At 58.8% G+C, this 26,191-nt stretch overlaps 1 protein-coding gene across 5 annotated transcripts; it reads right to left on the bottom strand.

Moving 5' to 3' along the window:
* On the bottom strand, positions 1 to 25,644 carry LOC102462087 (alpha-1,6-mannosyl-glycoprotein 4-beta-N-acetylglucosaminyltransferase-like). 5 transcript variants are annotated; one of them, XM_075909884.1, is made up of 5 exons: positions 23,125 to 23,261; positions 17,520 to 17,697; positions 9,862 to 10,022; positions 9,199 to 9,346; positions 1 to 2,256 (listed from the first exon to the last, which is right to left on the bottom strand). In XM_075909884.1, exons 3-5 carry the CDS (start codon positions 10,000 to 10,002, stop codon positions 1,112 to 1,114), a joined length of 1,434 nt encoding a protein of 477 aa, XP_075765999.1. In that variant the 5' UTR covers positions 10,003 to 10,022; positions 17,520 to 17,697; positions 23,125 to 23,261; the 3' UTR covers positions 1 to 1,111. The 5 variants fall into 5 exon arrangements, with proteins under 5 accessions (XP_075765999.1, XP_075766001.1, XP_075766000.1 ...); XM_075909886.1 differs by having other exon boundaries at positions 9,862 to 10,015; XM_075909885.1 differs by lacking the exon at positions 23,125 to 23,261 and adding an exon at positions 20,078 to 21,512.
* Between the last annotated feature and the right edge of the window lie 547 nt (positions 25,645 to 26,191).

The raw sequence follows: 26,191 nt of genomic DNA, 5'->3' as shown, positions 1-26,191 counted from the left end.
GACAAGTGACAAATATTTATTATTTTGCAGACATCTCGTGGCATTTAGCCAATCTTGTGAAGGCTACAGCTTCCCTCTATCGCTGGATACAGTAGCTTAACACTGCTGCAGAAGAGAGGAGTTCTGGCCCCTAGATTTGGCTCCATGGTGCCAGGAGTCACCCAGGGCCCTGCTTCGAGGGCCTTGATTTGGTTTCTGAAGAAGTCAGGAGCAAGGAGGGGGCTTGTCTGGTGTGTCAGGTCTTGAAGGCAGGGCCTGTCTGCTGCTCTGTGTTTGTACAGCACCGAGCACAATGGCTAATGTGAGTGACAAGAACCTGCCCCTCCCCCCATGAGTGGGACCCCCCCCCCCGGCATTCAGGATACTGAGTTTGGCTATTGGGTTGGGGGAGACGGTGGCTCAGCTCTAAACCGTCGTGGGTAGCGCAGCTCCACTGGTAGGCGCCTGAGTCAAGATTTCCAAGATAGCTGCTTCTGCGCTGTAGCAGCCTCCTGTGCTGGGCCCCTGGGTCTGCCCAGGCCTGGGCCAGCGCTCCCCAGCAGGCAATGCCCCGAGCCTGCCGCTGCTGTCCCCTGGCTTCTCCATAGTCCCAGCTATCTGCGGGGAGCACCGGGCCACGTCTTGCCCAGTGGCACGCCCTACCCAGGCCTGGCTCTGACGCGGGGCCCCCACAGGGAGCAGCTCTCTAGGGCCGGGGGCGGGGGACAGGCTCTCGCATGCACTGGCTGTGAGTGCACAGGGGCATGGAGCCCCCTGAAAGCCCAGAATATCAATGTGCTGCATGAGCTCCCATTACCTGCCCTAAGGCACCAACCCGCCACTACTCAGCCACGGCCCCACCTGCCTTCCCCGCTAGGCCTCACTGCCATTGCCCCAGGCACCCCCTAACCGCTCACACTCGACCAGCACCAGCTGCCTGGTGTCCGGGCCCCTGGAGAGAAAGGCAGGCCAGACGGGCCGAGCCATTGGCCAGCCCCGCGGAAGGGCTGCCACGGACGGAGCTGCCCTCCGCACTGTGCGCACAGGTTCTACGCGGGCGTGGCTGCCCCTGAGAAGAGGTGAGCTCCCTGCCGTGCGAGTCACCAGCCACGCCTCTGTCCCCGTGCCTCGCTTAGTTGCTTGGTTGGGTCCAGATGCTGATGCTGCGGATGATCAGCCATTCGCTCTGACTCTCCGTCACGAGGATCCGCACGCACTCCGGAGCAGAGGCCACGCTCCTCTCCAAGCCCCTCTGCTCAAACTGTCCCTTCTCAAAGGTGCCGATGCGGGTGTACGCAGAGCAGCCCTTGCCGCTCTCCAGACGCCGGCTGCCCAGCTCCACAGCCCCCGCGCGGAGGTAGTCGGTGCGACGTGCCTCAGAGCCAGTATGGACTTGGAGCCGCGCAATACGGGCCGGCTGGTGGAACACGATGGTGAAGTGTCTGCCGGCAGACGGGGCTTTGCCCCAGAAGTACTCCGGCATCGTGCTGTAGGCCTTGCTGGGCAGGTAGTCCTCAAAGACGTCCATGTCTGTGAACATCGACGCCGGAGGGTTGTCAGGCAGGTCCAAGGAGTCTACCTCAAAGTCATCGTCTTTCAGGTGGTTGGCCATCCCCTGGAAGGAGGAGTAGAGGCCGATGTGCTGGAAGAGGGACGGCTTGAAGCGAATCACCTCCTTCTGGGTGAGCAGCAGGCGGAAGTGCCCCAGCAGCCAGTCACAAGGCATTTCCTGGTAGAACAGCAGCAGGAACTGGGCCAGCTGGTGCAGGTCGCTGGAGTGGTAGAGCTTGCCAATGTAGCCCAGCTTGGAGAACTCCAGCATGACCCAGTAGGAGCCCTCCCGGGACGCCACGGCCTTCCGGATGGAGGTGAAGAAGGACTTGGAGCACTGCACGTCGTCCTCGATCATGAGGTAGTAGGAGGAGAGGTTGGCCGCGAAGCTGAGGAGATAAGCGTAGTCCACGTTCTGCTTGGATCTGAAGTGCACTCGGTCCTCAGCATCGTTGTAGTTCCTCTTCAGGCCTTCCAGGGGCGGGTAGAACTCCTCAGGGGCATGGATAACCAGCAGCTGGCCCCGCAGGAGCTGCGGAGCGAATTGCGCAGTAATGTCCCCCACCATCCTGGCGTTCCACTCCAAGTCCGGGTCTGCCAGGTGCACCACCACCACCATCTCCTTCAGCTCCTTGCGGGTTGACTGCTTGAAGATGGATCCCAGTGTGGACAGGAGGTAGTTGCCTCGCTTCCGCTTGACCGACGACAGCCCCACCGTGAGGAACTCTGAAACAGGGAGGGAGGAAAGGACAGACTGTGAGCACCACTGACACCTCTGTAAGGCCCAGCCCCTTGTGGCATGTAGGTGCCTAACTCCCTTTGGAACCCAGGAGAGTTGGGCACCTGAATACCGGTGAGGGTGCATGCCTGACTGCTATCCTAAGAAGCCAATAGCAGGCCCACGTGTATGAGCTCAGGTTCACAGCCTGTACTGTCTCTAGGAAGGTCTCAGAAGGTGGCTGGGCTCACGTCTGATGGATCGACTTTATCCCACTCAAGACCGTTCCACCAGGGACCCAGTAATTATCAAAGCCAGCAAGAGGCTCAGCTGAAGAGAACTTCTAGGAAGGCCCTGGGTTCCAGGGAAGCAGGCTGGCTCCTGGGTAGGTGCTGGTGCCGGGTCTGACCCCAGGTTGGCATTCTGTAAGGAATGGGCAGGTCCCTGCAGGAGATCCCAGGTTAGGGGACAGGGATGGCTGATGTGCTCCATTAACACTGTGTGGTAAAAATAAAACCTGAAGCCCCGAGAAAAGGGCCTGCCTATTCTCAGAGTGGGATCCGCCCTGCTTGAAAGTGGCCTGTAGAAGGTCTTAAGGACATGGGAACAGCCAGACTGGGTCAGACTGACGATCCACCTAGCCCAGCATCCAGTCTTCCAACAACAGCTGGTGCCACATGCTTCAGAGGGAGTGAAATTATTGAGTGATGCAGTTCCAGGTTCTGACAGGCAGAGGTCACGGGATACCCAGAGCATGGGTTGCACTGGGGACACCCAAAGCATGCTAATAGCCACCAAAGAACCTATCGTCCATGGGACTTGCCTAACTTTTTTTGGTCCCAGTTATACTTTTGGCCTTCACAACATCCCTTGGCAAGGAGTTCCACAGGTTGGCTGTGTGTGGAATGAAGAAATATTTCCTTTTGTTTGTTTTAATCCTGCCGCCTGTTAATTTCACTGGGTGATCTTGTGTTATTTGAAGCAGGGGACATTACACTTCTTCACTCGCTTTCTCCATACTAGTCATACCTTTAGTGTATCCTCCCTTGGTCATCTCTTTTCTAAGCTAACCCTTCTCCATCAGTTTAATTGTTCAGAAGCTGTTCCCTACCCTAATCATTTGGTTGCCCTTCTCTGTACTTTTTCCATTCTAATATATCTCTTTGGAGATGGAGCGCCCAGAAATGCATGCAGCATTTAAGGACTGGCATGATATTTTCTATCGTGGCATTTTTGACTGTCACTGCATGTCGAGCAGCTGTTTCAGAAAGCTATGCATAGTGACTCCAAGATCTCTCTCTCTCGAGTGGCAACAGCTAAGTTAGATCCCATTTTTTATTTGGGTTTAACTCTTTTGAGTAATTTTGTATCATTTGCAAACTTTCCCTCCTCATTGTTTCCCCCTTTTTCAGATTGTGTATGAATATGTTGACCAGAACTGTAACAATCTGGCTTTTCTGGAGGCATGTTGGAAGGCCTGTGCTAGGCCTGAACCAAAGCCGCCTTCTGCAGCTAGACTGAAGAGCAGCAGCCATTGCTGCAAGGCCTGGAGTCACATCCTCACAGTTCCATCTCAATTGTATTAAAAAGCGTCACACCAGGCTGTGACTTTGCCCTGATCGCTCCCCCACTGTCACCAGATAAAGAAACAGATCTCAAGAGGGGTAAAGAAAACGTAAGTCACACCGTTCTGTCTGGCAAGAAACTGCTTCTCAGCAGAGAATGTTGTGGAATCCTCATTCTACGATCATTGTCATTACTGTGCGATCTCTGTCTGGTTTGTAACTGTTTCTGTCTGCTGTATAATTCATTTTGCTAGGTGTAAATCAAGGAAGGTGGTGGGGTGTGATTGTTTAGGTAATTTTGTTATGATTGGTTAGTCAAATTATACTAAACTAATTGGTTTTAGCTAAGCAAGACTCAGGTTTCATTATATAAACTGGGGTCCAAGAAGAAGAAGATTAGAAGTAACAGAAGGAAGAAAAGGCTGGAAGAAGACCAGGGGAAGGGGAAGACCTGAAAAGAAGAACTCACTTCTGAGACAAAATACAGGACTATGTAGCACTTTAAAGACTAACAAGATGGTTTATTAGATGATGAGCTTTCGTGGGCCAGACTCACTTCCTCAGATCAAACCCTGTTGCCAGCTTTGTCCACATATTCATTCTGCTGATACCATTATTGGACCTAACCAAGTGAGTTATAAGATCAAGAACACATATTCCTGCACATCCAGAAATATAATCTATGCTATCATGTGCCGAAAGTGTCCGTCTGCTATGTACATTGGACAAACATCTCAGACACTTCGCCAAAGGATCAATGCCCACAAAACAGATATCAGACAAGATCACAAAGAAAAAACTATTTCTTGCCATTTCAACCAGAAAGGACACTCTCTCAATGACTTAACTACCTGCATTCTGCTACAAAGACCTTTTACATCTGCACTTGAAAGGGAATCCTCTGAACTGGCATTCATGCTAAAATTCGACACTCTCCGGGGGGATTGAACAAAGACCCCAACTACCTTACCCATTACCAAGATAGCTTCCCCAATTATCACCTCTAATACCATTAGCTCACAGACATCTAACTTTCCCCACCTCTAATATCATTAACTCACAGACACTTACCTTCCTTCCTCCCCCCCCCCCCAATCCCCCTTCTGTTCTGAAATGTGATTTGTCCTTTTCATGTGTGTTCATTTTTTTGATTGTACCCTTTGGTATATATGGTTGTGACTATTTTCTTCCACTATTTGATCCGAGGAAGTGGGTCTGGCCCACGAAAGCTCATCACCTAATAAACCATCTTGTTAGTCTTTAAAGTGCTACATAGTCCTGTATTTTGCTTCAGCTACACCAGACTAACACGGCTACATTTCTATCACTTCTGAGATACAGCCTAAGACCAAAGAGACTGCTATTGCCTGGCCAAGAGGGGAAGTCTACCTGCATCCGGACTGGTGAGTGTGACACTGTGTGCTTAGCGTGTGTATTCTGCTTGTTTGGGAATTGTCAATACATAGAGGATAAGGATATTACTGCGTGAGGCTCTTTCAGTGGCTAAAGATCCTGCAAAACCTGCAGGAAGATGCGCCCTGAGCCCTAGGAATTGGGTACGGTGGGTGTGTAAATTAACAGGGTTGCCCTAGGAACTGGGTAAGGGTGTGTGTCCCTACAGTGTGGAAGGGAGAGAGAAATTTGTGCGGGTAACAGAACTTGTCCCCATATAGACCCCTGCGAGACACTAACAGTTACCTCTCTCCATTCTGAAAACTGACCATTTATTCCTTCCCTTTGTTTCCCATCTTTTAACCAATTATCAATCCATGAGAGGCCTTCCTTCTTATCCCAGGTCAGCTCACTTAAGAACCTTTGGGGAGGGACCTTGTCAAAGGCTTTCTGGAAATCTAAGTACAGGATCGTCATTGTGACCCCCTCAAAGAATTCTAATAGCCTGGTGAGGCATGATCTCCCTTTGGATGACTCTTACCAAACTTTTGTGTTCACCGATAGCTCTGGTAATTCTGTCGTTACCATCATTTCAACCAGTTTGCCTGGTACTGAAGTTAGTGTTACTGATCTGGAGTTGGCAGGACTGCCTCAGCAGCTTTAAAAAAAAATTGGCTTGACATTACCTCTCTTCTTACCATGTGATGGAGAGGCTGATGTGACAGGTTACACAGCCCGTCAGTGTTCTGCAATATTATATCCGAGTGCCTTCAGAACTTGAGGGGGAGCACTGTTTAATTTATCGATTTGTTGAAAAAACGCCTCTACTGGCCTCAATCTGAGATATGCCACGTAGGAGCAAGTTCTCAACAAAACGCAGCTTCTATTTAGGTACCTACGGAAGAGCCAAAACTTCATAGAATGCTCAGTGCCCAGCATGTGGCAATGTCTTGAAAATCTAACCCTTAATTTCTCCAGACTTCAGTTCCCCAACTGTAAAAGGGAGGAGGGGGGGACACTTCCTTCCCCAACTTTGTGTCTCTTTTCTGTCCTGTAGGCGCTGGGAGTCAGGGAACATATCTTACGGCCTGTGTGTCTCACAGTTAGCACACTGGTAAACGTGAAGGCTACGTCTACACTGGCATGAATTTCCAAAAATGCTTTTACCAGAAAAGTTTTCCGTTAAAAGCATTTTCGGAAAAGCGCGTCTAGATTGGCAGGATGCTTTTCTGCAAAAGCACTTTTTGTGGAAAAGCGTCCGTGGCCAATCTAGACGCGGTTTTCCGCAAAAAAGCCCCGATCACTGGCCCTTTTGTGCAAAAGTCTTCCGGAAAAAGACTTTTGCCCAAACGGGAGCAGCATAGTTTTTCCGCAAAAGCACTGATGATTTTACATGAGATCGTCAGTGCTTTTCCGGAAATTCAAGCGGCCAGTGTAGACAGCTGGCAAGTTTTTCCGGAAAAGCAGATGATTTTCTGGAAAAACTTGCCAGTCTAGACACAGCCGAATTGTTTACTTTTGCTGGTAATCTCAGGAGAAACGTGTGTGTGTGTCTACCAGCCCTGGCGTATTTATTGTGTTTTCTTGTTAATTCCCCTTCTGGGTCCCACCCGGTCTCTGGCGCTGCAAGGCTCCACCCGCATGTTAGCTAAGCAGGGTGAAATTGCTCCCATCGCTCTTGGTTCCAGATGGCTCAACCCCACCCACAGCAGCTCCAAATTGCTGCCCCTGAGAATTGTACCGCCTTCAAAGAAATCTCTCCACAAACCCACAAGACAGAACAGGGTCTCCTCTCTCTTCTCCCACTGGCCCCTTCCCTAAGTAGGAGCATGGAGAAAGATCTGCCTCCCTTTGGCAGGGGAGCGGCAAGAATTGCCCTCTCCAAATGACAGACCTGCAGGCCTTGTGCCGGATAGTTTGCCCTCTGGGTGGCAGTATCACGCCAGCCATGCCAAAGGCAGCTGTGCTGGAGCAGCCAACCCAAACCGGGCGGGCCAGGGTTACGGGTTACGGTGCTCCCGTGGGCCCTTTCGGCCCTGCCCCACTGCACCTGTGGCAGTTACAAAGGGAAGAGGGCAAGGAGAGCAGAGCCCTTAAGCTCTGCTCTGGAGAAAGGCTCAGAGCCTGTGCAGACGGCCGGCTGGCTGCCAGAGCTCGAGGGGGAGGTGGGCCTGGCACGGCACGGTGGACAGTGTACTCGGGACCCTTCTGCAGCAAAGCCATGCAGTGATTCGCAGCTGCCTGGGCGAGCTCTGCGGGGCCCAGTGAAACTGTTGCAGGGAACCCCTAAATGGGAGGGGTGGGGCGATGCCTACATGAGTCTGCCTTGTGGTTTGCCTTAAACCCAGAAGTGGGGGTCACATCCTCCCATGTGCAGCATGGGGAAGGCCACGCCCACTGCCAGGTCTGCACTAGGCCATGAACTTGAGCAGCGCCTGGGCAAGGCCTGTGGGACCCAGCGAGACTCTTGCATAGAATCGTGGGTGACACTAAGGCGGGGGGAGAGGTAGGTACACAGAGCCCTGCAAATCCCCAGATAGCTGCTTTGTAGCCGTGGGAATCCGCGTCTGCGGATATGGATGCAGATATCTGTAGCTCGTTTTTGCAGATATTGATGAGGGTGTGGATATAAATGTGGCATCCATGCAGGGCTCTATTGATCCGTTGGAGGGCAGGGACAGGGTCCAGAGTGATTTAGACACATTGGAGAACTGGGCCAAAAGAAATCGGATGAGGTTCAACAAGGACAAGTGCAGAGTCCTGCCCTTGGGACGGAAGAATCCCAAGCATTGTTACAGGCTGGGGACCGACTGGCTAAGCAGCAGTTCTGCAGAAAAGGAGCTGGGGGTTACAGTGGATGAGAAGCTGGATATGAGTCAACAGGGGGCCCTTGTAGCCAAGAAGGCTAATGGCATATTGGGGTGCATTAGGAGGAGCATTGCCAGCAGATCCAGAGAAGTGATTATTCCTCTTTATTCGGCACTGGTGAGGCCACATCTGGGGTATTGTGTCCAGTTCTGGGCCCCCCATTACAGAAAGGATGTGGATGCATTAGAAAAAGTCGGGCAACCAAAATGATTCGGGGGCTGGAGCACTTGACCTATGAGGAGAGGCTGGGGGCTTTGAGCTTATTTAGTCTGCAGAAGAGAAGAGTGAGGGGGGATTAGATAGCAGCTTAGATAACGCTGAAGGGGGGTTCCAAAGAGGCTGGCGAGAGGCTGTTCTCAGTGGGGGCAGATGCAGAACAAGGAGCAATGGGCTCAAGTTGCAGTGAGGGAGGTCTAGGTTGGATATTAGGAAAAACTATTTCCCTAGGCGGGTGGGAAGCCCTGGGCTGGGTTCCCTGGGGAGGGGGTGGAATCTCCAGCCCTAGAGGTTTTTGGGTCCCAGCTTAACCAAGCCCTGGCTGGGATGATTGAGTTGGGTTGGTCCTGCTTTGGGCAGGGGCTGAACTCGATGCCCCCTGAGGTCTCTTCCCGCCCTAGGAGTCTAGGATTCTATGCATCATAGAAGCACAGAGCTAGGCAGGACCACAGGTCCCAGCTGGTCCAGCCCCTGCCAAGATGCCCAGTTTGTTGTGTCTGACCCGTCCCAGACGGCCGCTCTCCAGCCTCCTTTCAAAAGCCTCCATGCAAGGAGCTTCCCCACCTCCCTAGGCCTCTGTCCCAGCGCGCTGCTGGGCCGCCAGGCAGGAAGTGCTTCTGGAGACTGACTCTGACTCTGCTCCGCTGCAGTTTGACCCGCTTCCAGATCCTGCTGCCCAACCAGTCACCCCGCCCCCGTTTGGCATGGGTGCCATAGAGCAGTGGCACAAACAGGCCAGCCTGCTTCCCAAAGCCGCCCTGCTACGGCTGGTGTCTCCGGGCCAGTGTGTCTGCACAGCAGGCCTGTGGACCGGCCCCAGGCCCTGAGATCCCCCTGAATGGAGCAAGCCGGTCCCTGGTCTCAGCCCATCTCTCTCCAGATCCAGCGGGCTGGCCCCGGGGTACTCACTCTTCCTGGCTGGGGGGAAGCCGGCGAGGCAGCGATAGGAGACGTTCCGGGTGGCGGTGGAGTTCCACGGCGCCTGGAAGCCGCGCAGGCTCCTGTTGGACTGGAGCTGCTGCAGCACCATTTCCTGAGCCCAGCGCCTCACCTCCTCCTAGGGCCAGAGCAGAGCCAGGTTAGCTGCCAGGCTGTGTCCCACGCCCGGGCTCTGGCTGCCGGTGCAGTGTCTGCCCGGGGAGCCCCCGAGACGTCAGCTCCCGCCCAGGAGGGACTGGCTGGAGAACAGACTCCCCTGGGAGAGCAGCTCCATCCCCTCCTGCTCAGACGGACCCACCCGCGGGTGCCAAGGGAGGAGAGCTCCCAATCAGGGGGAGGTGGTTTACAAGAGGGGAGCATGGACTGCGGAGGAAGGGGCTGTGTCCAGGCCATGAGGCAGGGCCGGGGGAGGGATGCAGGGCAGCCCTGGGGCAGGGCCAGGGGAGGGATGCAGGGCCGCCCTGAGGCAGGCTACGGGAGGGATGCAGGGCAGCCCTGGGGCAGGGCCAGGGGGCACAGACCCCAGTGAGAGCTGGAGACAGGGGCAGACTCAGCAGCTAGGGGGCCGAGGGGCAGGTGGGTTCTTGGCCCAGCCCAGGGGAGCGGAGCCCCCCGGCCCAGCCTGCTACTCACCTCCTGCGGGTCTTTGGGGTGCTGCAGGCAGAGGCAGAGGAGCCGCAGAAGCCCGAGCGTGACGGCAGCGAAGACGAAACGCTTGGCGGAGCATCTCTTGGCAGCCAGGCTCCGTGGGCAGCAGCCAGCTCCAGGCGGCATCACTGGGCGGCACCTGGCTCCTTGGAAGGAGAGGCGAGCGTGTTGGGGCCCGGTGTGGAGCAGAGCTGCCCACCCTGCGGGGCGTGCCCGGCCATGCAGAGGCAGCCTGCCCCAGGGAGCCGTGCAGGGCTCCAGCCAGCCCCTCGGCTCTCACAGCGCAGAGAGCTGGGCTCCCGAGCGGCTCCCACCCAGTCCCAGGACAGGCAGCCCCAACGGGGCGGGACCGGCACAGCGCTCAGCTGGGGCTGCACAGGAGGGGAGCAGGGGGTGTTTGCTGGATCTACAGGGGCGGCGAGGAAACCACCACGGACAGGCTGAGCTAGCCAGAGAGCAGCCCCTGAGCAGGAGCGGAGGACAGACCCTGTGGCTAAGCCCAGGCAGTGACGGTGGGATGGCCCAGTGGCTAGGGCTGGCACTTGGGAGACCAGCTGTCTGCGTGATCTTGGGCTAGGCAGAGGCTGCTGGGGATGCGGAGCCGTGGGTTCTAGGCCTGGCACGGGCAGTGAGGGGCTGGTCGGAGAGAGGCTAAGGAAGCACACCGATCTGGCGCAGGTAGCTGGGGGCCTACAGCAAAGAAGCAAACGGCTGGCTTGCTGGGCTGCTGTGAATCCAGCCTGGGCAGGGAAGAGCCACAAACAGTGCAGCATGGGCCAGCAGGCCAAGCGCCCATCCTGGACCTGCGCTGGGCTCCTGTCCCCAGTGCGGATACCAGCACGGGGCTGTCTTCACTGGGGTGTTACTAGCACTAGCTGGTTGCAGCCAGCTTGTGGGCGTCTGCCCTGCACTCCCCCCAGAAAGGCCGTGTAGCTGGGGGGCTAACCATCGGCTCTGCCATCGTGCGGCCTGCCACATGACGTGGTCGCCCTTGGCTTCTTTGTAATATGGACGGGCAAAGACTGTCGGGCCTTCTTGTGCTGGGGCTGCACCTCCATCCCTAGAGGGGATTAAGTCTCGGCTTGACACAGCCCTGGCCGGGTTGATCTAGTTGGAATTGGTCCTGCCTAGGGCAGGGGGCTGGACTTGATGCCTCCTGAGGTCTCTTCCAGCTCTATGGTTCTATGATAAGCACCAGGGTGCACACAGCACTTAGCCCGGGGTGCAGGGGGCACCATCCGCTCTTCTGTAGCGGGTTGGGGGGGATCTCTGGTTCTCCTGCTACCCCCACCTCCGAGTGGGAGATGGTCACAACAGCCAGTAGCCTGGAGAGCTCTGAGCGCCGGCAGAGCCCCGCGTGTGCAGTGCACCGTGGCTGCTCACGGCTCCGCCAGGAAGGCAGAGCTGCTAATCCGGGGCTGTGTCATGTGGGAATGTGGCGCCTGCAGGCTCCGGTGAAAGGAGCGTGCCCCGCCCGGGTGGCTCTGACCTCCCCCGGCTTCCTGGGTGCTGGGCGAGACGTCTGGTCTCTGGTCTCTGGTGGCTCCTGTGCACCTCAGGAAGGGCTCTGGGCCCCTGCCACAGACACCGTGGCGCCTGCAGCAGGAGAGGCCATTGAAGCGCCTGCTGCCAGGGTTGGGGCGAGGAGCGGGGTGGCAGCTGCATGTTGTTCCTTGTCACACCCACACAGAGTCCAGGGCCCGAGTCAGCCCTGGGCGTTTCAGCTCCTCTCTGGCCACTGGTGCTGATGAGAAGCCCAACCCAGCCTGCAAGCCCTTGGACACCAAACACTGGTCGCCAGCCCCAGGCTCCGGGGGCTACCGGGTGTGAATGGCAGGGCCTGACAGCAGCCAGGATCTAGGCACTGCCAAGCTGCCCAGTGCCAGGCTCCAAACAGCCCAGCTCCTGGCTCCACTAACACCCAGCACCAGCAGCGGTGGAGAAAGGTGCAAGAAATCCGCTAGGGCAGTTCCCGACCAACCTGCCCCCAGTCAGGTGCTGGTGGGTAGCAGGAGGGGTTCTGGATCCTCTCTCGCTTTCCTTTTACCCTCGGAGCATGGCCTGGCCCCAGGCTACACCCGCTAACCCACCCCTTGTAGGCAACACAAACGGCTCAGGCAAACACCCTACCCCCCTCAGCCTGCCCTCTTTCCGACACCCGCCTGCCTGGTGGGACGAAGGGAACTGCCTCCGCCGGTACCACCGCGTGAGGTGTGTCTCCGCACACAGCCTGGCAGGACTGGTGCAGTCACCCTCAGCCCTGGCTTGCCGGTAGCGCTGCACCTGCAGCCCCACACCCAGCGACCGTTGCTCTCTCTGGCTTGAAAGCAGTAGCAGAGGCCTGGAGCTCCCTCGCCTGTGGCTGCAGGGGCTGTTGTTTCTCCGGCGCCGTGGACAGCCCCTCGGAGGCACTGGGCTGGCCCCAAGCCTGTTTCAGGCCCTCCCTTCAGGGCACTATTTCTGGATTACCCAGGAACTCCGGCAAAATCCTGTTCCTCTGCCTGGCAAGGGATACAGCTCCCACAACCTCCCTCCCCAGCCCAGTGCGCAGCCCCAGGGACTCCCATACGACCCTTTCACCTTCCTGCAGCTCCCTCCCCTGCCCTGCGTCCCGGGGCATCCCCAGAGACCCATCTGCTCTGAGCACAGCACTTCCAGCACAAGGCGGCAGGCCACCAGCCACTCTCCAGCTCCAGGGAGCAGTCGCTGGCCTTTAGAAAACCAGCTGAGAGGGGCCTCGCCACGGCCAGGGCAGCTCCAGCAGGGCTGGGCGCCTCTCTATGTCTGTGGCAGGTCCGGGCTACACTGGGTGGTTGCTGTGGGAAGGGGCATCTGGCCCCCAGCCACAGAGGGTCTGTGAGGGCTGGGCTGAGACGGGCGCTGGCAGGTCCGGGACAGGTCCAGCTTGGAGTGGCAGAGAGAGGCGTCTCCCCCCACCGTTGCATGATGGAGGAGAGGTGCCTCTCCCTACCGCAGCCCTGAGCCCCCGTTCAGCGCTTACTAGACGGCTCTGCAGCCCGCAGCTCAGAGGGAACGAGGCAGGAGATGAACGTTGAGAGCCCTGGTGCAGAGGGCAGCTAGTGAAAAGAGCCAGGTGGGATTTCAGTCTGGAATCGCGCCTGAGAGCGATTAACCCTGGAACCTTCTGCCACAGGCTGCGGTGGATCCCCCGTCCCCGACAATTTCTTCCCATGTCCTCAGAGAAACTTGCTAAGATGGCCCCACACAGGGGCTGGCCTGGCGGGGAGTGAGCTGCTATTGGGCAAAGGGCAGTTCGGTGGGGGCTTCTCCGTGGGAGACGATTCCCTGTGCCAGCCTCGGCTGAGGTGACTCCCGGGCACAGAATGACCCGTCCTCCCAATGGGTCTCTCCGGATCCACGGCACAGGGCGGGCGGGTGAGGGGCCCTGCTGCGTGGCCGCTGAGCTGGGGGCGCAAGCGTGGGAGATGTGGCTGGCTCACCAGCACCAGCCCAGGACCCTGCAACGTGAGGGCAGCTCTGTTGCAGCCCTGCGTCGCCGGCAGAACACGCTGGGCCTGGCCTCCCCCTCCCAGCGGACGTGCAAGGGAGTGCCCTGCGGGTGCTCAGCTCCCCGGAATCAGGCCCAGGGCTGGCGCCCACACGCTGCCCCGGTTTGCCACGTTCAGCTGGAGCTTGGAGACCAGCCGAGCCCTTTGGCAAGATGCTAAGCCTGCCAAGCCTGCCTGGGGAGCCGTGCCAGACCCGCCGGGCCAGCGCAAAGGCCTGCCCGTCGTCAGGGCGGGGATCCCGCTCCGGGGGCCGAGGCGGGACACCCAGCTCTGCTCTCCCGCACCCCTGGCTACGAATGCTGACCGCCCTTGGCCGCTCTTTCCCAGCCAAAGGGTCTCCTCTGGTCACAGAGCCTAGACGTTCGAGTCATACAAGACGAGGACCCGCAGAGGCCTCAGGGGCATGGAGTCCAACCCTGTGCTTGAGGCAGGACTAACCCCAACTCCATCATCCCAGCCAGGGCTTGGTCAAGCCAGGACTTAACCTTGAGGGATGGAGAGTCCACCCCCTCCCTAGGGAACCCATCCCAGCACTTCCCCACCCTCTAGGGAAATAGTTTTTCCTAATCTCCAACCTAGACCTCTCCCACTGCAACTTGAGGCCATTGCTCCTCATTCTGCCGTCTGCCACCGCTGTGAACAACACTGCACCCGGACATCGGCACGCAAGAGGAAGAAGCATCCAACTTACCTTGTTCCCCTCCAGTGGCAGGCAGGAACCTGCAGGCAGCCAGGAGGACAGGAACCTGAATTTCAGGTTCAGCTAACAAGTTAGCCCCATTTACAATCACTCCTGAACTTCTTGTTTAGTGCTAAGCAAGGGCTGGCAGCCAGGGGTGAGCCACAGACAGCAGCGCCTAACCAGAGTCCTCTTGACCCACCACGCCAGGAATCCCCTGCGTCCCCAAACCCTCGCTGCCCTCGGGGGTCTGCCGGGGAACCAGGGCTCTTCCTGCCCGCTGGGGTCCGTGACTCTACCCCGTCGCAGCTGCCGCTCTCCGGACTGCCGAAAGGCGTGTGATGTTTCACAGGGCTCATGTATTATTGAAAGGCTGGGCAGGAAAGGCTCCTTGCGTTACGCTCGTCGTGCTGTGCAGGGCAAGGAGCATTAGGGGAGGAGAAACCAAGGCACAGGAAGGAGTGAGGGGATGACTTTGATGGAGTGAGGGGGTGGGGTTTCCGTTAGGAATTCTGGCACATCTACCCTGGAAGACCCTCTAGGCCAGTGTGCTCAACCAGTGGCACGAGCCCCCTTAGGGGTACTCAAGAGAAGTCTGGGGGGTTCGTCAGCACCACTGAAATTTGGAGAAAACGGAATTTTTGTTTTTAAGTTTTACAGCACTTGCTTATTTTGGTCCTTTTTACACCCAAAAATTTCATTGCCCGCCTGGCTATGATTAAGTTGTTTGAACAAATGTGTTGCAATGGTAGAAAAAAATGGTGTGTCTGAAAACTGTAGGTACTGGGGATACTTATAATTTTTTTAAAGGGGTACTTTATAAAAAAAAAAAAAGGTTGAGAAACATTGCTCTAGGCGAGTGGGGAACTAGTGGGGCTGCGGTATCACAGGTGCCAAGGAAGTGGAGTCTGCTTAGACAGGAATGGAAGGGATTTATATCCAGACTGTTTAAAGCTGCTGTTTGTTTGTGTCAGCAGTTTTGCCTAATGGCTAGCGCACTGGCCTGAGGCTTAGAAGACGTGAGTTTTATTCTCAGCTCTGCTGCTGGGTGATCCTGACAAATCACAGTGCCATGCCTCAGTTCCCACCCCTGTAAAATGGGTAGCATTTCTGGAGGGGTTTGGAATCTGCGGAGGGAAAGAGCTTGTGATGGTTGTTACTTAATACACACGGGCAAGGGAAACTCCCCCAGTGCTCCCATTCCTTCCACAGAAGCCTGACAAAGCTTCCAATCCAGCAAGGGTCTGTCCCATGTGCCGGCGAGCCCGAGCTGGCTTTGCTCCAGCTAGCAGGGTACAACCGCGGTGAAAACGCAGCAGCATGGGCCAGTCCCTCCAGTACACACCGAGGGTCCCGGGCAAGTTGGTACGGTGCATGCGGCCGTAGCCTCACTGCTATTGCTATTGGAACTCGCGAGGGCAAAGCCGGCGTGGGCGGGTCGGCCTCTGCCTGCCACCCCCAGGGATCAGAATCTGCCTCTCCGGCCCCCGACGGAAGGTGCTTCTGCAAAAGCAGGAGCTTTAGGGTGCCCAGGGACCAGTTCCTCTGGGTATCTGGGTTTGCCCATGGAACAGTCACACCTTAGATGCTCCCGTTACCGGCCCAGCGATGGCTCCCGACGGCAGCCGGCACCGCCAGTCCCACTGGGGTCTTTGGGAGAACGGATGTGCACAGGCGGCGGCAGCAGTCCCTAGTGACAGCCACTCAAATGGCTCCTCTTCGTTGTCACTGATTCCTGCGAGCACTCCGGCGCCGTGCAGCAAGGGACCCGGGGATGCATTTTACCCACACCCACAGAATCCTGGGCCAAGCCAAAGCCCCATCAATGTTAGTGGGGCCAGGCTTTCGCTCAGGGACTTTTCCTTGAATAAAACCCACCCAGCATCGGGAATTCCATGCCTGGCCCACAGGGCAATGGCAAAACGCCCCTAGGCTGAGTGTCAGGCTCAACGGATGGAAAAACCAGAGTACGTGAAACATGAACAACAGGCGGAATTCGCCTCCCCTGCTGAGCGCACAAACTCACAGCGCCCGCCGACGGGTCCCCGGCCACACCCGGCCATGCCGCCACCCAGCTGGCACGGTGATGCAGTATGGGTAGCAGAGCAATAAAAACACACAATGGAAACCTGCAACACAAGCCCTGCCCCCGCGGGGCACAGGCGCCCGTCTACCTTTCCGCTCCCTTTTCCTAGCCGCGCACTGCTTCCCAATTTTCACATTGCTGCCACTGCGTTTTAGTGCGTGTGTTGTGGAAAAACCGTCTCTGCAAAGCTCCGCCGACTATTCCTGTGCCATCTCTTTACACAAAAGCTAACAGCTGTCGAGACCAATGTTCCCTCTAATTGTTTTCATCCATGTGTGGAATAAACTTGCATGTGCACTGAGGCAGGTGTCAATGTGCACCACCAATAGACACAAAGAACCCGCCAGTGGGTGCTCTGCCAACCAGCAGGGCAGCGCTGGAATCTCTCCTGAGCAGCTGCCCAAGCGCCCGACTTCCTGATAGTTACAAGGCAAGGGTTTGTAAATCACATTGGGAAGGCTTCCGAAATAAATAGTTGAAACAAAGAAAACAACCTCCAGGAGCACCCAGCAGGAAGGGGACTCTGTCCCTTCTACGACCAAACAGTCTTTGGTAAAGCATGTCAAAATCACAAGTGACTGGGAGATCTAGGCTGGATATTAGGATAAACTATTTCCCTGGGAGGGTGGGGAAGCACTGGGAACCCCCTAGGGAGGGGATGGAATTTCCCTGGGAGGGTGGGAAGCCCTGGGAACCCCCTAGGGCCTCCCTAAGAGGGTGGGGGAGCCCTGGGAACCCCCTAGGGAGGGGATGGAATTTCCCTAAGAGGGTGGGGAAGCCCTGGGAACGCCCTAGGGAGGGGGTGGAATCTGCATCCCTAGAGGTGTTTAGGTCCCGGCTTGACCAAGCCCTGGCTGGGTTGATTGAGTTGGGTTGGTCCTGCTTTGGGCAGGGGCTGGACTCGATGCCTCCTGAGGTCTCTACCAGCCCTGGGATTCTCGAGTCCTGGAGGGAGGGGGCAGGGTTGTGTGAGAAAGTTCACTCTTGCCTTTTTAGTTACGTTGTGGATTTAAAATAAAAAGCTCTGGCTGAATTTTCCCATGAGAAGCTGAGCCGTGGGGTACTTGCTTGGGCAAAAGGAGGAATGTTCTTATGGAGCCACCCTGGCAGGGCCACGGTTCAGTCTGCTCCGAGCTTTCTGCTCCGAAACCATTTTGTAAAAGTGCACTGAAACCCACATGCATCGTCTGATTGGCTGGGAAAGCGCTAGGCCAGTGGAGAGCCCAGGCTAGGGTAGTACTCTGGCCACGGGGTTCTCAAGATACCACCCGCACACCGGTTTGACGACGCGCTTTCAGCCACACGTTGGTGCCCAGGCGAGGGGAGATAAACCAGAGGCAGTACTCACACACAGCTTATAGCAGGGGGCTGTCCCTCAGCTCATCTAGCATCGTCCCGCTTCAGCCCCGATCACTGCGCAGCTCGAAACCAGGAGCGAGGCGACAGTGACGGCGAGCCAGCAGGAGCCGGCTTCGGGACACAGGCTGGGGCAGCATCTCTTTGTAAAGGCGCCATCTCAAAGTGCCCTGAAATTCAAAGGAAGAATCAGCTGAGCTGGAACGCTCACATGCCAGAGGCCGGGTCAACTCGGCGGGGCCATCCTGGGGTCATTTGATTAACAGCTGCCCCAGATGTCCCGGTGCCTACTGCAGACGCCGCGGTGGGGGTAGCGTGGGGGCTGAGAACAGCCTGAGCCAGCGCAAGCCACAGCACAAACCGCTGAGTGATAAGGGCCTGGGTTTTATCTCGGGCGGCCAAGTATTTTTCTTGCTCTTCAGAGCGACTTTGGCTGCCAACTTTCCTCGCCTGCGCTGGAAGGCTACAAAGTGCTGCTAAGCAACCGTAACTCCCCGGTAAGAACACTTTGTGCGGATGGATTGAACTCTAAGCACGAACCCACCCCGGGGGATCCTCCCACTGTGGACACAGCCCAGCATGCAGCCTCTGAGTGAGCTGATGTTTCTGTGCTTTAAGGTGCTTAAATACGCACAGTAGCTAAGGAGCGTTGCCTGCTCACTGGCTCCACAATGGTGTTTTTGTGCATATGGCACTTGAACGCTAAAAGGGCTGGAGGACACAGGGAAAGTGATCCACCTGGCCACAGAAGACCAATTCTCTGCCAGTCTGTATCCCCTGGCGGGCAAGCACTCCGCCCCACCATGGTTTTGTAACCGAGCCACGGCGCTGTCAGCCGGCCTGGGCCAGGAGCCCGGTGGCTTTCCACAGCTCCCCCTCGCGTGGGTTGCGTCTGTGCACCTTGAACGCTGCCTGGCGGCGTTCAGAGCCAGGCACTGTGCGGCAATGTGGGCAGCTCTCCCACCGCGGCTCAGCCGGGCAAAGAGCACCTGGCGGCCGTGCACCTGGAGCGGCACACAGGGCAGTGCACTCTGGGACAGACAGCCACACCGAGGACAGCCAGGACCCACCTGCCTGGTTACGTAAACAGCCTGCAGGAGGCCTGCTACTGCTGCGCAACCCCAGGGAGGGCCTGGCTCCGACAGCCAACCAGGGGTCGGTCGCACCTCGCTCGCACCCGGGAAGCGGACAGGTAGCACGGCCAGAGCCAAGTGTTCAGACCGGGTAAAGGTTCCAGGGTGTCACCCGAGCCGTAGCCCACAGGAACCGCTGGGCCAAAACCAGCAGGCAAAGGAACCCCATTCGAAAGCCCCCATATCCACGGCACTTGTCACCACGACTCTGACCCTGTGTGCCACCACCACACACAGACGAGATGCTGGGCCCCGGTGTGGGCAGACCCCGTCTGGCTAAGTGACGCTTGCCCTGCCCAGGGCGGGGTGGGTGGAGGGTTGTCTGACAGCCCAGACGTGGTCTCTGAGATGCAGCGGCAAGCTGGGAACTGGAGCACGGCCCTGGCCAGCTCTCCTCAGCTCTGCGGTTTCTTGGGGGACTGATTATTTAAGGGGACTCTTCGGGCTGGCAGCGGACGGGCTGGCAGGACCCCAGGGCTGCATGCTGGCGCTGGCGTCGGCGTGGCATTTCACCGGGGAGAGTATTCAGCCACGGGAGCAATTCCCCAAGGGCCGCAGGGGAGTCCCTATCGCTGACCATTTCGAAATCCTGAGGGGAGGTTTTCCTGGTGTGGTGGGGAGGGAGTTGTCGGGCCTGTTCCGCAGGAGGCCCAGGCTGCACACCACAGCGGGAGGCTGGCGCTTTCGACCCACGTGCTCAGTGCTATTTAGGCCCCTAAATCCCATTGAAACCAATAGGTGTTGGTGTGACGTAGTGGGGGTACCTTGCTGGTTGCTATGCTGGGCAGTGGGCTGTGGGTGACCCCCACTGGCTGCTGTCTGCAGCACGGCCCAGCCGAGTAGCTGATGGGACAGGGAGGTACCAGTTCTACCAGCTACCCCCCAGGGAGAGGAACAAAGGAAGGGGGAATGCCGCCCCTGGCTGGGGGGCAGGGCTGGAAGGGAGTTAGTTTCTGTCTGGGAAGCAGGGGAGAAGGAGCTAGGGAGGGGGCTGGGATTGTAGGGCCCAGCCACCCCCCATCTCAAGGGGGGCACTGAGGCCTCTTAGCCCCAGTTCCTGTGACCAGATTACATCTGTGCTGTGCTGTATCCCGGAGAAGCAATCAACTCCCTCTGTTCTACTGGCTGGGGGAGTCTGTCCGTGCCACTACGGGGGGTGCAGGAGAGAGGAAAACCCCGACACGCCGTCACAGTTGGGCACAACACCTGTGAGGATATGGGCCAGGAAAAGACCTGCTCACCAGCCGTCAGCAGGGGCGTGGGCCAGCCCCGACAGCTCCCTTGTGCGGGGCCCTGCTAGCAGACGGCCAGTAAGCAAAGGCTGCTGGGTTGAGTATTGTGGAGGGAGCATCAATGGAGGCCTGGGCACGGGCGGACGGGGTTGGAGACGAGGACCCTGCCACGAGGAGGAACTTACATTGGAACAGGCAGAAGTCCCGGGGGCAGCCGCGTTAGTCTCCACCTCTAAAGCGCCGAGTGGTCCTGACTCATCTGAGGAAGTGGGCTGCCCACCACAAGGAGCGCGAGATCTCGGTGTGAGCCGCCAGGCTGCTGCGGGCCTGCTCGATGCTTTGTAACAGGCAAGGCATGGAAAGGGGGTTGGGCCGCGAGATAATACGCAGGGATGCAATCTGAAGGCTGGCTGGGAGGAGCATTTCCTGCCTCTTGGCAGGGGGCAAGGGACAGGAAGGGCTCACGGGAGAAGAGCCTCCCGAGAGGAGGAAGGCGCCGGAGGTGGTGCTGGGCAGTCTAGTGCCCAGGTTGCATAGAAGTGCAAACCAGGGAAAACGTGGCAGGTGGGTGGGTGGGGGAGCTAGAGAAAGGCAGACGCGGGGCTGCTTGGGGCCTTGACTGCCAGGACCAGGAGTGAGCCCGGCTGCGGGGGGAGGGGATGTGGGGCAGCAGCGTTTGGGGGGAATTGCAGGTGGGTATTTGCCAGGGCCCCCAGCCACTAAGGCACCAGAGCTGGCTGCTGCCCCCCCGCACCCCAGAGCAGGAGGAAATGACACAAACTCTGCTCCCTCCCATTTCCTTACTGCCTTTGAAACGGAGCAGCAGCACCTGCTGTGCTGCAGGAAGGAAGCCAGGCCAGGCGGGAACCAGTTTCTGGCAAGCAGGGCTTCCCTTCACCCAGATGAGGTTTCTGAGATGAGTGTAGGAGCGAGTTAGTGGGGTGAGCAGGGGAACGGCTGCAGGCTTACCCCAGCATTGGCACTGACTCCCTTTGGAGCCTTGGGCAAGTCACTTAACTTCTCTGTCCCAGGCTTCCTCATCCATCTACCAGATCCCGCCTGAGAAAGCCGGAGAGCTCAGCACAGGCATTGCCCCAGAAGGCAACCGAAGGAGCATGTGCCTTGCACGCTCAGCATCTCTCTGCTGCTGCAGCCTGCGCCTCCCCCAGCAAACAAGGGCGTGGCTGCCCCAGGATCCGGCCAGACGTGGATCCGTGGGGAAAGCACGGCCAAGGCCCGGCTGCAGAGCCGGTGCTGGGCCTGCCGGCCTAGCGGCCAGTCGATGCTACCGCGCTGCAGCTGCGGGGCCTCTCCTGGCGGCACGTCTGTGCCTCTTGGCCCGGCGGGAAACTTGCAGTGCGTGGAATCCCCCCCGAGCGCCGTACGTCACATCGACTCAAGCAAGAGCATGGACCTGCCCTAAGCTAGCACCTGGAGCCCCTTTGCTTTTACTAATAAGAACTTGCCTGTATCAGTGGAGGGGGGATACTCCCGCGAAGGGCCCCAGCTGTGCCCTGCCACAGGCCGGGGGGCCACCCGGGCGCAGGGGCAGGACCACGCAGCGCCCGGTCCCTCGGCAAGGGGTTCACAGCCTGGCAGCACGTCGCCCCTAGCTAGGGCCCCGTGAGAGGCTGCCGGGAAGGACTTACGTGGTCTGGCTGAGCCATCTCGCCCAGGGCAGGGAAGCGCTGAATGCCGGAGCTCCTCTGCCCCTTTGCTTTCCCAGGCCCGGTGCCTCTGCTTCCATGCAGCACACGCCCACCCAGAGCCTGGCTCCCGGCTCGCACTGGAGGAGCATCTGAGTGCTGGGCACAGATCCAGGCGCTGGGCTAGCCCTGGGGGAGCGAGAGCTTTGTATGCAAGGGCGGGGGCTGGGCTGGCCAAGCCTTGCTCCAGAAAAGGCCATGGGCAGCTCAGCAGAGGGACCCGGGGGGAGGCCAAGAGAGTATCAGCCCCGGCAGGATCAGGCTCTGTGCTCGCAGCCACCGGTAGGGGAAAGGGTCACCCGCTCGCTGCCCCTCAGTGCTGACCTGCAGAGCACAGGCCCAGCTACAGCCGTCTCCTAGCCCCCCCATACCCAAGTCTTGGCTCCTTAGCCCAGTTCTTTGGCTCTGGCCCCTGCGAGCGCCGCGGGGCAGAGCTCTGCCATTGACAGCTCTCCTGCCGACAGTGCTGCCTGCACCTGGGCGGGGTCACTTCCCTCGCTCGGGGGCAGCTGTCACCGCAGTAAGCGGCAGGGTGGGCCTGGCGTTAGCAGCTACGCTCCCTGCGCCGGGGGCAATCCCAGAGGCACCAGCGAGCGATTCTCCCAGGGCGGGGGCAGACACCCCGATGGGCCCCGTACCTGAAAACACGGGCGTGGGAGGGATGGTGGTGCTCCCTGCAATCGGCCAGCGACGGCAGCCGACTCTCGCCCGTGGGGCGCTGTGGTGAGACGCCCAGGCCAGCTGTAGCCTAGGGCACTTCGCTGGCACGCTCTTCCTGCAGGCACAGCCTACCGCAGCGAGCTGCGCGTGGGGCGGGTTATTCCAGCCCCCGCTGGTGAAAGGAGGCCAGCCTCAGAGCTACAACTGTCGGGCTAGGGCTTCCGCCGCGCGGGCTCCCCCGTCCCCAGCCCAACGAGGGCAGCAGCCGCCAGCGGCCAGGCCTGGGGAAGGACCAGACAGCGCCCGGTGAGCGGAGCGGTCGGCAGGCTGCCGGGAGCAGCATGTCAGGGGGGCAGGGCATGTCCTGCCCTGCCAAGACAGGCTTTCCAGGCAGCTCAGCTGCACTGCAACTGGGGCCAAATTGCCCCACGAGCTCCCACCAGGCTCTGTGCTCCCTGGACAAGCTGCCCTCTGAGTTCAGGGCACTGAGTGCGCTTAAAAACTCTGCCCTACCAGGCCAAACTGGAACTAAGACCGCATCCTCTGCCACCGAGCCAGGCTCACTTCAGACAGGAGCCGGGGCAATGTCCCCCCGCCTCACCCACCCAGTGCCAGAGCACGTGGAGGGGGCCGTGCTGCCAGCGCTCCTCCCCACTCGGCTCCCGGCAGCGCCTTTCCTGGGGGCCGTGCAGGCGCCCACTCTGCTGCTGCTGCTGCTCAGCTGTGACCTGCCCGGGCTCCGCCAAGGCCAGAAATCAAAGTGCAAGGGGGCTGGCTGCTCACACCCACCCGTGCCAGCCCCTAGTGGCACCTGGTCACCGCCCGGCAGGGGCCTCGCTCTGCCACTGCTGGAAATTTTGACTCACCCGGAAATTTTCTGCTGCCGCTCTCGGGCTCGTCCAGCTTTAAACTGCGCTCAGCTCCGGAGCAGTCGCCTGTCCTGCCGTTGGGTGGGTTGGAACTTCCTGAATGCAGTCTCCCGGGGAGGGGGAGGGAGGCATTCTGCATTCAGTGCCGGATGGAAGCCGAACGCACGGCTCGTGTGCCTGCCATAGCCTGCGCAGCGCTGCATCTACTCCCCAGCGCCTGGACAGCCCCCGGCAGCGCGGGCCTTGCACATCTCTCCACAGGAGCCCGGCCGCTGCTCCCCCACGGGCCGGCGGGTCATGCCACAGACATACCCCCCCCCCCCCCCGCATGTCCTAAACATGGGACTCTGTGGGCGGCGGGGGCCCACTGGTCTCAGAAGAGCCCCCAGGCGGGTCTCTGCATGGGGCACCTGCCTTCCACGCGGCTAGCAGCATCCCCCGGGCTGGCCACAGCTAACCCTAAGCCTGGGTCATGATCTATCAGTAAGGGCAGAGCGAAGTGCAGCTGAAGGCAGGGTCCCTGGAAGCACAGGTCTGCCCAGGAGCAGCTACCCAGGGTTGAAGAGGGACAGATCCCCACTCTGGGCGAGGCCCGAAGCCAGGGCGTGATGTGCGTCACCGGAATCTGACGGAACCGCCGCGGCTCCGAGTTCCCAACCAAACCCAAAGGTGGTTCCCACAATCCCCTCCCGCCGCACCGGTGCTGCTTTGCCTTTCCTTGGATTTGGGACCCTCCCTGCAGGAATGGGCCGGGCACAGAAGCATCTCTTGACATCGCCCAAAGCGGCAGGAATACGGGCGTCACGTCTCCCCGGCAGCTCTAAAATGCCCCAGCCCTGGCAGGCTGGAGAGCGAAGCTAACTGGGCCGCTGAGGCCATTAAACCGCCAGTCCAGGTCTCTCCCCCAAGCAGCCTGCGGGCAGGTGCGTTTAAACAAACTCATTTGGCCTTTGCAATGTGGCACCCTCTCGGGTTACAGGAGGGACAGGAGGTGTGGGGAGGGGTGTTTCCTGGGGCTGTCTCCGCTTTAAAGGGACAACGCGCTGCCTTACCAAAGAGCTGGGAGGCCGCTCCTGCTCTCAGTGGGGCAGAATCATTTCACTTCACTGAGGCGTCCCACTGCTGTGCCAGAGCCGAATCTGGCCTGCAGCGCTGCTACTCCGCGTGGGCATGCCTTGGGTATGCTATATCCTGAGCCAGAATCCAGCTGCTCTTAGTCTCTGCACCCGCCAGTCCCAGTCCCATCACTGAGCGCCTGCCTGGATCCCCTGCCTCCGGGTGACCTGCCTTAAGGCCTGTCCTAAAAGGGCAGGTGAAGAGTCCCTGGGACAGATGGAGCTGGCACTGCTCCGGTGCTGGCAACAGTGCAAAGTCCGGACCCTGGGCAGAGCTTTCGGGAATGAGAGAGGTCCCCTGGTGGCATGGGGGAGAGGCGGGGGGGGGAGCATCCAGGGGTTCCTCTAATTTTTACATCCATGTGTAGAATAAATTTTGTTACATGCACCACGGCATGTGCACCACCAGTAGAAACATGCTGCTGGTTGTGGGCGCTCTGCTAATCAGCTGGGTAGCACATGAATCTCTCCTGTGTGGCCACCCAAGCGCTCAGCTTACAGGGAACCCTGCTCAGAGCCCCAATTCAGCTTTTGGCCAGAGGGGGAGAGTCACCCCGCAGGGGCAAGTCTGATTTTCCCTCGCTGCTGTTTGATGTTATCCCCTCCTACCACTCTGCTTCCTATTTCTTCTGCGCTGAACCTGCCGTTAGAGATTCCCATTTCTCTCGACAGCTCATCCCGTGCTCCGAAGGAGCGGGGAGTCCTTCCCACACCCTGCGCTAATCCGTCAATAACGCAGTGTTCAGGCAGAGTGCCCACCGCTAGAAGGCACCATCCTTTTAAACTCCGAAGGAAGGTCGAGAGACAACGAGAATGAAAGAACAAAGGCCTGGGTCCTCCAAGGGATTTAGGTGCCTAGCTCCCATTGGTTATGTGGAAATTAGGAGCCTAAATACTTTTGGAGGAGCTGGCTGAACAGGCCTTGGGAAAGTGGCTGGGGGGGGCAGGTGGACAAGGTAGCAGAGGGAGCAGCAGATAGAACAGAATTCGTGTCTACACAGCGACAAGGAGACCGAACACCTGGCTCGGAGAGTCGCTGGATCCGGCGGGCCCCGGGCCAGCGACCAAAGCTGCCTGCCGGCGGGGCTGGCCAAAGGAGGAGCGCGGCAGAAGGGCGCAGCCTGAGGAGTGGAAGATGATGCTCGGCTCAGGCCATGAAGGGGCGTAGCTGGCATTGTGGGCACAGCCGGCCAGGCCAGCTCTTACACAATCGTTTCTTATCGCCGATGGCAACGCTCTGCTTGTGTGCAAACACCGCGGTGCCAGGCACGGCGCTCAGGTACCAAGGGCATGTGGGTGGGCCGAGAGCCTGGGGAACATCCCCCTAGTTGCCGGGGATGTACGCAACTAGGCGACTAGCCAATCAGCAACTGCTTATCAGACAGTCCACTCGACTAGTTGCTTCCCCCCGCTTGCTGCCTCCATCAGAGAGAGGCAGCAAGGGGGGGAGGAAGGGAGCAGGTGCCGGTGCTGGGGGAACCGTTAAAGTTCCCTGTGGGCGGCTGGGGAGGCAGACACAGCGGGAAACCCCGCTCACGGGCACTTTTGCTTTTGAAATGTACAAGAGCCCTGCAGCAGCAAGGGGAGGACAGGAGCTGGTGCCCTGCAGCACCTGCCCCCCTTCCTGCTGCCTCTATCAGATGCAGTGGGGGGGATAGGGAATGCTGCGGCAAAGCAGCCTGTCTGCAGGGGTCCCAGTGGGGAGTTGGGCCCCCCACGGACGGGGGCTGCCACCTGCCCATGGCCAGTGCTGGCCACCACAAACCGGGGTTGCTGGACTCAGCGTGAGCCGGCACCGAGCAGTCCCAGCTCGCGCTGATCACTGCGCCTCTGCATTTTAAATGCAGTAAGAGCCCAGCGGGTGGCTCCCAGAGCCAGCATGAGCCAGGGACCTCCCGGGACGTGAACCAACCTCCCAGCTCTCCGGAGAGGCAGGGGAAGCCTGCGCT

This window comes from Pelodiscus sinensis, chromosome 27, assembly GCF_049634645.1.
Source record: "Pelodiscus sinensis isolate JC-2024 chromosome 27, ASM4963464v1, whole genome shotgun sequence".
Classification (NCBI taxonomy): domain Eukaryota; kingdom Metazoa; phylum Chordata; order Testudines; family Trionychidae; genus Pelodiscus; species Pelodiscus sinensis.
Note: the sequence above shows the minus strand (reverse complement) of the source record. Positions and strands in the feature narration are given on the sequence as shown.